Source organism: Artibeus jamaicensis, unplaced genomic scaffold (genome assembly GCF_021234435.1).
Source record: "Artibeus jamaicensis isolate MK-2021 breed Jamaican fruit bat unplaced genomic scaffold, CSHL_Jam_final contig_233, whole genome shotgun sequence".
Classification (NCBI taxonomy): domain Eukaryota; kingdom Metazoa; phylum Chordata; class Mammalia; order Chiroptera; family Phyllostomidae; genus Artibeus; species Artibeus jamaicensis.
This window is the reverse complement of record NW_026521486.1, coordinates 1,065,158-1,080,499: the sequence shown is the minus strand read 5'-3', so window position 1 is coordinate 1,080,499 and position 15,342 is coordinate 1,065,158. Positions and strand designations below refer to the sequence as shown.

At 66.3% G+C, this 15,342-nt stretch overlaps 1 protein-coding gene across 1 annotated transcript in view; it reads left to right on the top strand.

Moving 5' to 3' along the window:
• The window catches only part of TAFA5 (TAFA chemokine like family member 5), a 55,256-nt gene extending 40,256 nt beyond the window's left edge, over positions 1–15,000 (top strand). Inside the window, exons 3-4 of the mRNA XM_037160532.2 lie at positions 1,620–1,747; positions 14,086–15,000. Coding sequence (XP_037016427.1) covers positions 1,620–1,747; positions 14,086–14,094 — 137 coding nt within the window. The 3' untranslated portion in view covers positions 14,095–15,000. The remainder of the gene's footprint in view (positions 1–1,619; positions 1,748–14,085) is intronic.
• Positions 15,001–15,342: the final 342 nt, after the last annotated feature.

The window sequence follows — 15,342 nt, the reverse complement described above, 5'->3', positions numbered from 1 at the left end:
CGAGGGGTCTCCCACTGGGGGTCGGGTCGGAGCGCTGGTCCTGGGTGGCAGACAGCCGTGTCCTCGCTGTGTCCTCCTGGGGCAGGGAGGCGACATGAGACACCAGAAGGACACCCGTGCTCTCAGACCAGGACCCCCTGGGACCTCATTTACCCTGAATTGCTTCCTGAGGGGTCCCGTCTTCACGCACATCTATGGTGCTTAGGGTCTCAGGCTCTGGGCAGACACAGGACTGTCCACCACAGGGCCCAGGAGGCGGCGGGTCGCTGGGTGACCAGCCGTGGGACAGCCTCCCCGCGCCTGTGGGTGGGGAGATGGCCTGGCTGGGCCAGGGCCAGGGCTGCCAGCATGCACAGGTGTCCCCCGGCCCACGGGCTGCGCACTGGTGGGTGTGACCACTCACCCCAGGCCCGTGCCCCGTGGAGCCAGAGACCCTGCCGCAGGCAGCCCCACTAGGCCTCCGGAACCGGCGGAGCGGCTGGCCTCCCGGGTGGCTCCCCTCCGTTAGGTCTCCCAGGAGTGGCCCACCCGGCTCTCCCTCTCCCGGAGCTGTCACCTGCCACCTCTGCTCGGGCAGGGACATCGGCACAGGCACTGCATTGGCTGGTTGAGCAGGGGGCAGACACGTGAAGACACGTCTGTCTGGGCGCCTGGACCCCACTCCCCAGCCCCCCTTCCCCAAGAGTTCCAGATTCCCCCGCTCCCCAGCAGCAGGGTCCACGTGGGGGGCAGGGCAGTGTGGGGGGGGGCAGTAACGTGACTTTGAGCTGAAATGCCCCCCGGGGCGTGTTGATCTGATCTGAATGCCCAGCTCCACCCGGAGCCCCGCCTTCCACAGACCCCGCTTCCACGCAAGTGTGGCTGCGCTGTTGGGGTGCGAGGCCGGCGCTCTGTCCCACTTGGCAGACGATCGGAGGTCGCTGACGTTCCTTAGTGACCGACAGTGGTGGGAAGACAGTCGGCCTTCACCCACAGGGAGCACTCGCTTCTGGAGTTTTCCATCAGAACCTCCTGGCTGCCCACGCAGCGTCAGGGAGGGGCCAGGAGGGAGGGGCAGGCTCTCTCCTGCCTCTGGAACTCCCTGTGCGCCAAGGGGTGGCCACCAGATGTGCCCAGTCCTGTCCCCCACTTGTCCCCCAAGGTGACAAGGGCTCAGGGATCTTGGATTTGGGGCCCCGATGTCGCTGCCCTGGAGGTGTTGGGTCAACTGTGGGGGCGGGGGGTGGGGTCACTGTGAGGTCTGCCAGAGGGTCGGCCTGACCGCGGAGGGGGCCCCCTTCCCTCAGCCTGGCTCCCGGCACTGCACCCAGGCCCCAGGGGAGGGCACACTGTCCTTGCTGCACCCGAGGGACGTGCTGACTGGGAGCCCCCTTCGGGGGAGGGGCCGTGGCAGGGCCCCGGGCTGCCTGCTCTGCCCTCAGTCACCGGCAGCAGAGTCCCACTTGGCGGGGGGGCCACCAGAAGCTGGTTGACCTGGGGGAGGAGCAGTGACCGGCGGCAGGGCCCCCGTTGGACATTGGCCTCCCGGCCGGGCTCTGCGGTCCCTGGGAGCCGGGTGGCAGGGCGGCACCGGGTCCCCGGCCGCAGGGACTGACCGACCGCCGTCTCTCCCCCCACAGCCCGGATCATCAGGACCAAGCAGTGGTGTGACATGCGGCCCTGCCTGGAGGGGGAGGGCTGCGACCTGCTCATCAACCGGTCGGGCTGGACGTGCACGCAGCCCGGCGGGCGCATAAAGACCACCACGGTACGTAGTGGCCCCGGGGGCGGGGCGGCCCCCACACCAGCAGTGCCCGGACCGAGGAAGCCGGTCGCCACCAGCCCCTCATCCTCCCAAACCTCCACACCTCCCTGTGGGGCCCGTCAGTCCGTCCCCAGCTGTCCCGGTCCCATCAGGTGGTCACTGCGTGGGGCTGGACAGGACGGCCCTCCAGGCTCCCCTGTTGGAAGTGAGGTCTGTGCTCCCGGAAAGATCGCTGATGGGCGTCGTCTGGTTTCTGGGGGAGATATAGAGCACCCCCAGCCCCCCCACCCCAGAGAGGGGCTTCAGGGATCCGCCCCCAGGGAGAAGCGTCCTTTAAAGGGAGGACTGGGGGGCTCGGGGTCGCCATCCAGGCGCGTCCTCCTGCCCAGGCTCTGCATGGTGACACTTAGGACAGAAGAAGAGACCCCAAAGGGTTATGGGGTCCTGTCCAGGATTCCCGCCAAGGGGCCCCGGGAATCAGGGGACCTGGGCCCCTGCAGAGGGCCTCCCCAGGGAGCGCACAGCACAAGGGGAACATCCTCCCCTTCTGGGCCCTACTGTAAAACAACTGGGATGGGCTGTTTCACAGTCTGGTCAAGAGACCGGCTGGCCGTGGCCGCCACGGGAGCGCCCCCGAGCCCCCACCCCCATCTGAGGACCGGCCGTGGCGTTGGGGCCCCGGCCCAGGGTGCACCCAGGCTGGGCCACCCTCTGTCGGACCCTCACTGGCCGGAGGTCTCTGGCATTTGTGGGGCTTTGGGTCCTTGGCACCGGGGGCAGCTGGGGCGACCTGCCGGAGCGCAGCGGCCATGGAGAGCGCTGAGGGCCGGGCCACAGCTGCCACCCCCGGTGCCAGGACGTTGGAGCCTCGCACCTGTGCTTGTCGGTGCTCAAGGCAGAGGGGAGCGATTCTGTCCCCACACCTGCCAGGTGTGCGGGCCTGCCAGCTTGCCTTCTGGGGCGTGCTTGGGCCTGGGGTCCCCTCTGTGCTCTGCCACCAAAGGGCAGGGACCTGGAGACAAGCAGACCCTGTGCCACGTGGCCACCATCCTCAGATCCAGGGGCCCCACAAGTGCGTTTCTGTGGGGACATCAGGGGCCCAGGGCAGCCCCAGACCAGGAGAGCTCACAGGGACAGGGGCCTCTGAGTGAACTCCCGGAGGAGGTGAGACTCAGAGCCAAGGCTCCAGACGGCCTGAGGCCTTCAAGGGCCTGGGGGCATGGCCACGGTGGGCAGGCCTGCGGTGAGGCTTGGGTGGGCCGGTGGCCGTACCCCTCCGTGTTCTCCCGTGTGAACTGAGGTTTTGCCTCTCCTCTGGCCCCAAGCCCTGCCTGGCTCCCCGTGCTCTGGGCCCCAGCCCCACGGAGGTCCTGGGGCTTGGCTGCCTGCAGAGGTGGGGGCAGGGGCACCCAGCCACCACACACAGCCCCTTGGCAGGCCCAGCCCCTCCCCGTGGGAACGCTTCTCGGGCCTTTCCTTCACTCCAAGCACCTGTCGAGACTAGAACATGCTCACCCCCTTCGGCCGCACAGGCCTCAGGGCTCACAGCCATGGACGGTGCACCTGGGAGGGGCAGGCGACCCCAGACAGCCTGTGGTTGGTGGGCGCTGGAGCTGGGTGTCCATCTGCTGGGTCTGCCCGGCCCTGCAGTCCCCGGCCCTCGGCTCAGAAGACACGGTCTCTGACCTGGTCCAGGTGCAGCAGGAGAAGCCCGTGGTCCAGGTGCAGGATGGACACCTGCCACACCTGGGCAAGTCAGGGGGAGGCGCTCACTCTCAGAGTCCTTGACGCCCCAGAGGGGGCACAGTGAGCTTGGCAGAGCGGGGCCGCCTGTCCCCCCAGGAGCAGGGAGTGGCGATGGGTGACGCGAGGGGACCAGTGTGCTCAGGTCTTCGAGGGACCTGTGGCTCTGGTGGAACCTCTGGCCCTGGCGGGGGCCACCTGCTTCCAAAGCTCTCTGGAAAGGTGGGCCGAGCTCTTGGCCCCAACACCTCCCCGCCGGAGCAGACAGTCCCACTTTCAGACCTGCGCCCGACTCTCAGGTGGAGGATCAGCACCGCGGGCTTCTCATCGACCATAAACTTTTTCTGGAAGATGGGCTGTTGAGGACCTCGTGGTGGCTCCGCCTCCTGGCTGCCAGTTTCGTCCCCGTGGCCGAGTGCTCCGTCCAGCTCTGCCCTCCCACCACAGCCCCGCCTGCAGGGGACAGCCCCTGTCTCCACCTTGTCACCCTTGTCCATGGGGACGCCGGCTGCCCCTTCCTCTGTGCCCCCAGACTGAGCCGCTAGGGGGCAGACTCGGGGCCTCGGGTCCCGCTTCCCAACCCTGATCCCAGGGCCCCCCAGATGTGTGCGATGGATGGATCGACGCATTGATTGACGCGGTGCGGGCCCAGACATGCGTGGACGTTCTCATCTACCCAGCCACTGCTCTTCAAAGCGCAGCCGTCAACCCTTAGTGGTCGTGAGATTATTGTACCAGGTGGCAGCCAGGTAGGAGGAGGAGGAAGACGCGGGGAGAGAACTACGGAGCACGTCGTGCGTCAGAGGGCGGGGTAGTGCGTCAGAGGGCGGGGCCCTGCCCCGAGAGGCAGTGGGCCCCAGGCAGCTGCAGGGGAACCTGGGCCCCAGGTCTCCGCTGCTTGTCCAGGCTCTGGCTGCTCTCTCCTCTGCTCATGGACTTTAATCTGCATCGGGCAGGACAGCGCAGGCGGACTGTGCAGGTTGTGCCCAAGGTCAAGAGCAGCATCCCCTCCCGGCCTCGGATGCGGGAGGCCCCCTGAGTGGGAGGAGGGAAGGAAGCTGAGTCTGCAGCCGGGACTTGGCCACGCGGCAAGCGGAACCTCCTCCCGCCCGCCCGGCGCTCCTCCCACAGATGTCAGCTGCCACTCGTGCCGGGTGTCGGCATTCCAGAATATTCTAATCAGTGATCACTGCAAACACACTTGGCCACGTAGAGTGCCCCAAATTGGAGTAAAACCCCAGACTGAAATCCGTTTTCAAGGCAGCTGAGGCACCGCATTTGGACTCTGTGCTGCATGTGAGAGGACCCTGGTGGGGGCCCAGAGAGTCCGGGGATAACAGAACGGGGCTTCAGGGGAGTCGCCGCCACGGGAGTACACCTCCCAGAGCGGAGCCACCTCCGGCTGCGAGGCAGCAGCGGCCCCGTCACATGGGCCCCAGGATGTCCGAGTTCTGTCCCAGCCTCGGAGTCTCCAGGTGCAGCCAGGAGTGACGTGGGCGGGCCATCCAGGGGTCTCCACGGGGAGGGGCCGCCGCGGCCGGGCCAAAAGCCTAAGGTCGACCCTTCCCCCCGACCCCCATCTGAACGCAGAGACTGCTGGCTGGTCTGCAGGTCGAGAGGCCAGCTGCAGCAGGGGGGCACCGCACTGGGGGATCCCAAAGGTGTCCCCCGTCACATGCAGTGGCTGACTGCAGTTTGGTATTTAAAACACACTTTTGCAAAGAGCACATACATGCACACGCGCATACACATATGTGTTTGCATGCAGATACTATACCGATGTGAGCATGTGGGTGTAACAGAATTTGTTGAAATTCCAGCAGCCGCAGAGTAGAATTTCTCTAAAGAATCAGGAAACAGGAAAGGGAAGAAATGGAAGATCGGTGCGGAAGGCCCGGAGAGTGTCCAGAAGTAGAGGAAAACAAAGAAGCAGCTTTCCAAGGGGTTTTCTACAAAAATTCCCAGGACTCGAAGGCACGCGTGTTCGCGTGAGCACACTCGCCACGGGTGGAACAAGTGGACAGAGCCCCCGCCCCCAGGGCCTCGCGGTGTGAGGCCCAGGCCCAGAACCCAGGACGGAATCACTCCCCGGACCCTCGGGGGAGGAGGCCACACCCGAAGACTCCCCGCCATCCTCCCGTGCTCCCCAAGACCCCGCCCCAGGTCTCCGCAGTGCTGGCCGGCAGCCCGGGCGGTCCCGAGTGCAAACAGAGTGCATCTGGCCGGCGTGTCTGCGACCCTGTTGTGAGGGGATGGTCTTTGTCCTCTCAGCAGAAAGAGCCCGGACACCCGGTCTGGCCCAGCCGGTGCCCCTTCGCGGGCCTGTTTGGCCGATTCAGTGACTGGAGCCGTTGCAGGCGGTGCCCGTGTCCCCCAACAGTGGTTGTTTGAGTCGCTGTAAGAGAGTGGAGAGCGGTTCACCTGGAGGCAGCTTGTGCCCAGGAGAGGAGCCGGCAACCTCAGGGGGCTCGTCACCACGGGGCGGAGGTCCCGATGCCACAGAGGGGAAGGTGGCGTGCCCAGGGGACCAGCCCCTTCTCTCCCCACCCACCTCGGCTGCCTACCCCCCTCCCCCACAACCCCCACTGGACCCCACGCTGGGTGCTGGGGATACACGATGGAGCCCACTCAGCCCCCAGGAAGCCCCGGCCGGGCCTCCATTTGGGAACAGATGGGCCAGAACGATGGCCCCGGAGCTGGGCTCCGTGCTGAGAACAGGAAGGTGTGTGTTTGCTGAGGAAATGGAAGGAAGCACTGGGTAGGGCGGTGCAGGCGGGTGCCCTGGTGCCGCGGCTGATGCCCCGAGCCGGCAGTTGAAGGGAAGGCTGGGCCCTGCCGTGGCCACCGGACTCAGCTGTGAAGGACGCGTCCCAGAACCAGCTTCCAAATGGGCCAGACGCACATTCCAGACATGCGGTCTGCACACCCTGCAGCCTGCCCACCGGGGGCCATGGGCATGTCCAAGGCCGGCCACCTCCCCATCCTGGCCTTCACCGGGACTGCAGCTGAGGGGCCGGAGCCAGGGGTCCCCTGAGATCCCGAGCTGTAAGGACTCACAGCTCAAAGGGATCCTGGGTTCCCGGCCGGCCCCCAAGTTAATTCTGATCTCCAGCTTCAGGTGTCAGGAGCCTGGCGGACAGTAGTTCAGTAGGACTGGGAGGCTGGTCTCCTGCTGCTGGTCGCGACGTCCCTGTCATTCTATGGAGGGTGTCACTCATGGTTTATTGTCTCACAGAAGACAAGGGTGTCCCCTGACCTGGGTGAGGAGGAAGGGCGCATGGGCGAGGAAAGTCCACCCTCGTGCAGCCCCGAGGTGCCTGCCCTCCACCTCCTGGGTCTGTCCGCATCCCGAGCTCCCCAAGTGCCCAGGGTCCGGTCTCGCCGAGCCTGTCCCCAAGTTGACGTCTCTGAGTTCGGCCCTCTCCGTGTCCCTGGACGTGGCTCGCTGTCCTTGGCTCAACACTGCCAGCTGAGACGGCGGCACCCAACAGGAGGGGCGTCCGCAGGGAGACCCGTCCAAACAGCCCCGCCTTTGGCAGAGACGTTTGTAGAAGATCCGTCTTTAACGATGAAGTACAAGGACTTGTGTCTCAGTTCAAATCGCGCTAAAGGTCGGCTCCCCGTGCAACGGAAGCTGGACTGCGATCAGGTTCCAGGCTGGTGTTGAAGCCCATTGTCGTGGCTGCAGCTCTGACACAGGTCCCCTCGTGCGTCTCCCCACACCCCGAACTGCAGCCCGGACCCCGGCCGCACGTGGCGGGTGAGTGACTGCGCCATGCCGAGCCTCCCACGGGGGCCCGGCCCGGTTCTTTCCAGATCAGACCGTCCTGCCGGCACACACCCTGACACACCCACACTGCCGCTGTCCCACCGGAAGGGAGGCGCACCCTCGGCCTCTCTGGGAAAGCCCTGGGCACCTGGCCACCTGGCAGGCCAGCCCGGGGCCCCGCTGTGGGGCTGCATCTCTCAATTTCCTTTGGTTTCCGGTGGCATCTGGCTTGTGTCGCCGTGGCCCCCGTGGCTGCAGGTTTTCACAGGACAGATGAGCATGGGATGGACAAGAACAGGTGAGGGAGGCGTGGCAGCCCCGGCCACCCCCAGGTGAGAGGAAGGCTCCAGCATCGAGTTCACGACTGAGAGCAGTGGCCGCACTCCCAGGATGCATGGGGCCACGGCCTCTGTCCAGCTCCCACGGTCACTCACCTTTGGGAGTAAGAGCAGCGGCCTCGCGGCTTGATCCGGACGCGTCGGCACCGTCCACGGAGAGGAGCAGCGCTGAGCGCGGGCGGGGGGTCGGCTCCGAGACAGGAAACGGGTGCGGGCCTGCACTCGCTGGTGGCAGAGGGAACTCCGGGCTGTAGCCTCTGGGACGCGGGGCCCGGGACCAGGGAACCAGAAGGGTAGGGGCACCAGGTGGAGGCAGAGACACCCGCCCGCTGCAGGCGCACGGAGGCGCCGGAACACGAGATGGCGCTGGAAGCTGCCCGCGGAGGAGAGGTCCCTGTGGGGAGTCAGCACTGCGACGGGGCCAGCCTCCACCCCGGGGACGGCTCACGGGGCGTGGGGGGCACGGAAACGGAGCCGCAGAGGGGAGGGGCGGGCCTGGGGGGCGGCAGTGGGCACCTCTCCTGAGAGGTGAGCTCCAGGAGGCCACCACAGCAGGGCCAGGAAGAACGATGAGATTAGGGTCAAAACGCAGTGGCGGGGGGGAGTTTCAGGACTGAAGAAAACCCCGATTTAAAAAACAGTCAGCGCAGACCTCGGCGGCTCGTACCCGGGTGTTGGAGTTGGGAGACGGAACGAAGTCCAGGTGGGCAGGTGCTGGCGGAGGGGCAGGTGAGGACAGGAGGACGGAGTACGCAGAACCCGCCCCGGAACCCCCGGAGGCCCCGAGCCTGAGGACGGACGGAGGGCCCGGGCCTGGGCGCAGGGGCAGTCCCCTCTCTGGTCGCTGTCGGGACACGGGGCGTAGACAGGGCAGTGGGCAGACAGCAGGGACTTAGAAGGGTCCCGCCTGCAGGCCTTTCCTGAAGGTGAGCGAAGGGGACGCTTCAGACCATCAGAGAAACAGCCCTCTGCTGTGGACGGCGGCAGGGGCTGCGTGGAGGAGGTGGACTCTGTGCTGTGGAGCATCCTCGGATGTGACCGTGAACCGACCTGCAGCCTCTGGTTAAATTGCTGAAGCCCGGGGACAGGGCTGCTGTGGAGGAAGAGCCGCTTCCTGTCACGTCACAGACTGGAGGCCACCGTGGAACGGAGGCCGGGGCGGGAGCATCTTCACTGGGAAGGTGCCTTGGGGTCACGTGCAGCCGCCGCTAGCAGAACAGAAGGACGTGGTTTCTCCCGAACCTCGGCGGGAGGAAATGCCGGGGACACGCTGGCCCTGGGCGTGGGGCAGAGAAAGGAACCAGGGCTCCGCCGGAACCTGCCCTTGGTGGCAGGATTTGCCGCCCGCGGTGACGGCAGGAGTGCGTGGGCGAGCCTTCTGTCCCAAAGGCAGAGGCTGCTGAGTGGGGTTCGTTTTCGTCTCGTTCGTTGTCTTTTTTCCATGTTTTGTCCTCTATTTGTTTTTTTTTAATAGAGTTTTAAAATAGCCAAATATGCGCAGCCCTGTAAGGGCACCCACAGCCGACCCGGGTGAGAGCAAATCGGGAAGGATGTGAGGGGTGCGCCAGGCAGGTGGGGGGTCCCTGAGAGATGCACCTGCCGCTGCGCCCACCTCGGCAGACGCCCTCAGAGGGGGTGGGAAGGACCCGCGAGGCGGTGGAAAAGCCTGCTCTGCAAAAGGCAGACGGAACCGGGACGCACGGGACGGAGACAGCCGTGGGCGCTGAGGAGAGGCCGTGGGGTCGGCCGCGCACCTGTGGAAAAACTGAAAACGCGTCCGTTCTCCCCTCTGCTGGGCAGTCGCGCTTCTAAGTTAGGAAAGGAGCCCCAGGGGAAGAAGACAGGACAGCCCCGCGTGGGCTGGGGTCCGAGCAGTTCAAGGGCGTGCGCACAGTGTGCCTCCATCGCTGGGTCTGGACAGCCTGGTTAAATGGGTGATTTCCAGGAGGAAATTAGCAAAAGTGACTAAGAAAGTAGGAAACCGTCACCATTCTCCAGTAGGATTTCCAGTGCTTGGAAATGTTGACTGTAGGTATTTTTTCCCAAAATACTGGAAAATCCACCCATTCTCTTTAGGGGTGAGTGAAGCCCGGAGGCCAGAAGGTCCCGAAAGACAGACAAGTTCATGGTGAACTCGCCTCGCTCGGCAGAGACCGTGAGTCTGTGCCGTGGGCCGGGCACACGTCACCGGGCACGCGCCTGGCAGTTTGGGGGTTTGCTGGTGCATCTGGGGACCCCACCCCCTGGAATGTGCCCTCCCCCGTGGCAGAGGTGGTGGGGACTCCGGTCACCTGTGTCTGCGTAAAGCCACAGCCCATGGCAGGCACCCTGCTGCCCTTGGAAGAGCAAAACCGCCGGCCTGTGGCGGGGGGATGTGAGAGGAAAGCGCATGTCGATGTTTCATAATCAGCAGGAGGACGGGCCCTCTCAGGAGGGAAAGAAAAAGTGTGTCCCAACCCAGGAGAAGTCTCAGGCGGACACCAGACTCACTCCCAGGAAATGTCACCGAGCGGGAGCGGCGCCCCCAGCAGACCCCAGGAGCCCGGCGTCCCCCCAAGACCTGAGCCCACCGGGCACTGAGGCCCGGCCCACCCACTGCACCCTGGTGCCCGCGGGCCTGCGGCTGTCCCCATGACCACCCACATTTGGGGACTCTGGCAGAGGCCACGGCGTGAATGTGGGTTGAGGAAGTACGACCGTTACCACTCACAGATGAGCTACGCAGGTGCCGCTCCCCAGAGAGCCGGCCCAGGTGTCCAGGGAGGCGATAGCACAGTTTGCGGAGTGGGACCGATCAGGGGCCCGGAGGGGACTGCACTCGCATTCAGCTTCAAGTTCCACAGCTGGGACAAGCTGCAGCCCCGACCGGGGGCCGGCAAATCTGCCCCTACCCGTCGGTGTCAATAAAGTTTTATTGGCAGGCAGCCTTGCTCGTTCACATATCTGCTGTTAGGGACGGGTCCACACAGCTGTGACAGAGCGGAGTCCTGGCAGGGGGGACATCATGGCCCGCAAAGGCGCCAGTGCACATGGCGTGGCCCTTCCCGGCACACGTCTGCCAGCCCCACGTGGACAAGCAGAGTCCACCCACCGCGGCTGCAGGCCGTGCAGACACCCGCCGCCCGCCCGTGGAGCTCCACCCAGACGCCGCGGACCAAAGCTGGCGGGCGGCCTTCCTACTCCCAGGCAGGTGTGCGGGCGCGTCCAGTGGTTTTACGTAAAATCGAAGTGAGCAGATGGGAGAGGACAGAGCCCCGCGAACAGCAGGGCAGGACACGAGGTACCCCGAGAGCCCGTGGTAAGCTCCCACTTCCGCCTGGGGCAGGCGGACGCAGTGGACGGGGCAGGCGGCGTCCCGCTGCTCACCCAGGTCGGCGTCACTACAGGCGGGCGCCTGGCAGAGCAGGGGCCGAGAGTTCCTAAAACTCGATATGGGGACAGCCACAAAGAGCGTGGCGAGAGTCCCTGCCAGGGGTCAGGGGCTGAAACACAGCCAGTCGTCTGGCTCGGCGGCGGCTTTAACTGCCTCCCGAGGCTGCTGGTAAGAACTTGCCTTCGCCGACCTTCGTGGAAAGTGCTCAGCCGGCGACGTCCGTTGGGAGAGCTAGAGAATGTGCCTGCGTCCCTTCCCCCCCCCCCCCACAGCAGGGAACAGCCGCAGTTGCATAGCAAGTTGAGCCCAGAGTCACCTGTGACCCAGCGTTCCCACTCCTGGGGGCGTCCTTGGTGGAGCCACTGAGAGCTGTGTCCACGCAGACACTCCCACGCACATGTTCTGGGAGCCCCGGAGGGCAGCCAGCCGCCCGTGTCCGCCTGCTGGTGCACGGGCAGCCAGTCCAGGGAATGTTATGCAGCCAGGAAAAGGGATGACGAGCAGACGCGTGCTGCGGGGAGGGGCCTGGAGAGCTGCAAGCCCCGGCTCCTGTGCGGTCCCGTTGCTAGGAAACATCCAGGGAGGTGAGTGCACCGCAGCTGGGGGCAGGGACCGGTCAGGCTGAGGACGGGTGTGAGGCCTCGTTTGGGGGTGACAGGGCTCCGGTTGTGACAATGGTCCCACAGCTGTGAACAGACCGCATGTTCCTGGACTGACCCTTTACAGGATGAGTTGTGTGGTGTGTGAGCCACGTCTCAGGGACACTGCTGGGGACAGACGGACGGAGCCCTGAGCCAGAGGCCCGTGGCCAGCAAGCTCCCTCTGGTCTCTGGGTGACTGGCTGACCCAGCCGGGCAGGGATGACCTTCCCGTCCCCATGTGGCTGTTGCCCTTGAAGTGGACATAGGAAGTGGGCCTGGGAAGGGGCTTTGACCTTGAGCCTCAGGTGCCCCTCGCCCGTCCCCACTGCTGCTGACGGCGTGGGGTCCACCAGAGGTTCTGACGCCGCCTCCCCTGGGCTCTGGCACCTCCATGTCCCCTGATCTCGTCGCCTGGGCCTGGGGACAGGAGTCCGCCTCGAGCCACAGTGGCCACGGCCGTGGTCCCCTGGGGCTGCTGGGGGAGCTGCGGCAATCGGTGCAGGCCGGGGCACGACCGCAAAGGCCAGGCTGCCAGGGGAGCCGAGCCAAGGGACAAAGAGGACATGGCCGAGAGGCCGCAGGGCCCGTGCTGCACCTGGCGACTCCCGCTGCCCAGACAGCTGGCGGTTCCAGGAACGAGCGAGGCTCTGGGGAGGTGGCAGCCAGCCCTGCCGCAGAGCTGGAGGGGGCCTGGCGGGTGGGGCCGAGCTGGTGGCTTCCCTGTGGGCTGTGGCAGCTGAGAGGCATGAAGACACTCTGGGTCCCTGCCAGGCCCCCACCAAGGTCAGGGGCAGGGCTGAGCTGCTCTGAGCATGAACCCTGAGGGGCCGGGGGCTGCTCCTGCCCTCGTCCTGGGCGAGCGGCATGAGACCGAGCCCGGGGACCGGCCACCTGGACCCACCTGCGGAGTAGATGGAGCCCAGCTGGAGGGCCCCCACCCACCCGCTGGGTGCCGAGTGGGGGGTTTCCTTCTGGAGCAGAGGGGCTGTGGAAGGGCCCTCTGCGAAGGGGAGGGTGGTCGTCACGCGGGAGACCCGCTAGGAAGCCGTCCCTTGAAACCCTGAGACTGAGCAGGGACTTGGCCATGAGCCCGGGGTTCCAGGCCGGTGTGGGGAGGGGCTTTCTGTGGTTGGAGGGGAGCCAGGACCCGCCCTGGATGTCGCTGTCGTGGACACGGGGCGGGGGGAAGTGCGCGTCTGCAGTGGGCAGCTCCACAGGCTGCCCCTCCCCAGGCCCGGGCCCCGCCCTGGGCAGACGGACCGTTCGCAGCCCTGTCGGCTCCCAGGGGCCCTGCCGGGCCACCCCACACTCACCGAGATGCGCAGTAGGACCTGAGCCGGGAGCTGGGTCTGCCCCACAGACAGGCTCACAGGAGGGCCTCTCGCAGGGGGGCCAGGCCACCCGTCGCAGGGGCTGCACCTCACACCGGCCGCTCCAGGACCACCAACACGCCCGCTGCTCCAGAGCGGAGATGGAGCAGCGGGCCCAGGGGCCACGGTGAAGCCCCGAGACCGGACGGTGCGGTTTTTTTGACAGCAGGTGCTGCCGGAGAAGGAACGTGCAGGGGGGAAACTGCTGAATTCCTAAAGCCCAGACCCCGGCCGCCCCCCACCGTGCCCCCCAACGTGCATTCTGAGGTTCTGACAGCTCCGCCCGGGACCCCCAACCCTCCTGCCCCACCCGAGTCTGCAGGGCCCGGTGTGGCTGTCGGGGTGGTCGGTCACCTTCCACGTCGGCCCCTGTCACGCTGTCCTCTGCTGGCCAGGGCCGCAGCAGGGGACAGATGCAGAGTCCATGGGCTCGGCCGGTCCTCACTGGGTGTGGGGGCTCCGGACTGGCACCAGCCCTGCTCTTTGGCACGTGAGCCTGGACCTTTGTCCGGGCCCGGGTCAGGGATGGGCGGCGCCTCCGTGGACCCAGTCGCGTGGCCCCCAGACCAGGAGGGCCAGCAGCTCCGGGAGCCAGCGGCCCAGCAGGGACGCAGGTGGGAGGGTGCCAGGCGCAGAGCTCTGGAGGACTGTGGCTTTCTTCCTCTCCTACTGGAGACGTTTCTGCTGCCCCAGAGCCGTGATACGGGACTGTCATCTCCGAACTGGCAGCCGGTAGTGGGCTGCCCCATGCGGTCCCCCGACTCTGGGATGCAGGGCGCCCCACGGACCAGGGACATGCCTGCCTCCCCAGTTCCACTGCCTTCCAGGGACACTACGCACACCTCCCCCCGCTCTGAGCCTGCTGTGGGGGGGCAGCGGGGGCCCCATGAGGGGAACCTGTGGAGGGGACCACACCCACACCCGGCCATCGTGGGCGAGGGGGTCCCACCCAGGGCACAGAGGGAGGCGAGTCTCCATCCAGTTCCATGTCCTGGAGGAGGTCAGCTGGCATCTGTCCAGGGCTCTGTGCCGTCCAGGCCTGGGGACCCTCCCGACAAGGACCCTGCACGTCCGGGGGCTGACTGCTCTCTTCTGTTTGCCCCTCAGGTCTCCTGACACGCGCAGCCCAGAGGGGCCCGGGAGGGGCCTCAGCTGCCCAGAGAGGCCGACCCTGGGCGAGGCCCTCCTGCCACGGATGCTCCCCGCTCTCGGCCCCCCGCCCGCCCTCCGTTGCCCCTCAGCCCGACACGGACAGCCCGCGCCCTGGGCTGCCTGCGCTGAGCCCGTCCAGCTGCAGAAGGAGTCGGCCTGGGATGCGGGGGGCGCCCCGGGTCCCCGGGAGCCCAGCCTCGCCTGCCCTCCCTGGCTGGACATTGGCCGCGCCCCCCACGGAGGAGGACGACGCGGACGAACAGGAGGAGGCGGCGGCCGGAGGGGCAGCAGCCGGGAGAGGCCAGGACGGCGCCGGCCCGGGGGACTGACTCGCAGGCGCGGAAGCGGCCTCTCCTCGTGCCCCAGACTGTCCGAATCACTTTTATTTTCTTACCCTTTCAGTATATACTCGATAGACCAAAGAGCAAATCTATTTTAACCTGGACGTGCCCCCCGCCCGAGTCCCCCGGTCCGACTGGGGGGCACCGGGGCACAGACACGCTGGTGGCACCCGCGGGGCCCAGAGGGCGGCCCCGACAGAGGCCCCCACCCCACGGACACTGCGGTGCGCCCAGGGGGCCGAGCCACGGGAGGACGGCGCCGCCCTGTGGGACGCGGGGTGATGACCCCGCGCGGAGCCTGCCTGCCGCCCCGGGACACGGCGGCGGGCCTGCGGGCTCCTCTGTACGTAGATGGACCTGACCGAACTAAACTCGCCGTTTTAACCAGTTAGCCACGCCTCCACGCTCCATTTCCGATGGTGGGATAATCCGGTGCTCGCCACGCGCATGTTGGGTCGGTGTCCCGCGACTGCTGTCTCATCGATACACCATTTAGCTCCCGAAAGCCAATTAAAGGAACCTGAAGTAACACTGGTTTGAAAGAGATCATTAAATGTATTTTGCAAAGCCTAAAGTTATATATTTAACAGTTTTTATATGTTGTATATTTGTAGAGAATCCTATTTAACAGGCCACGCGGTTGCCCTGGCAGAGGCCACGTGTCCCTGGGGGCCTCGCGGTGGGCACGGGGGGAGCGGCCCAAGACCTGGGCGCCGGGCGCGGCGGGCAGGCCGAGGTGGGCAGCGAGCGGAGGGCCGGAGCCGCGCCATTGCCCACACGTGGGGGGCGCCGGAGGGAGTTCGTGTCCCTGCGCCCGGCCTCCGTCTTGGTGGCCACTGCATGGACGATGCTTGGGTGTCACCTCTGCCGG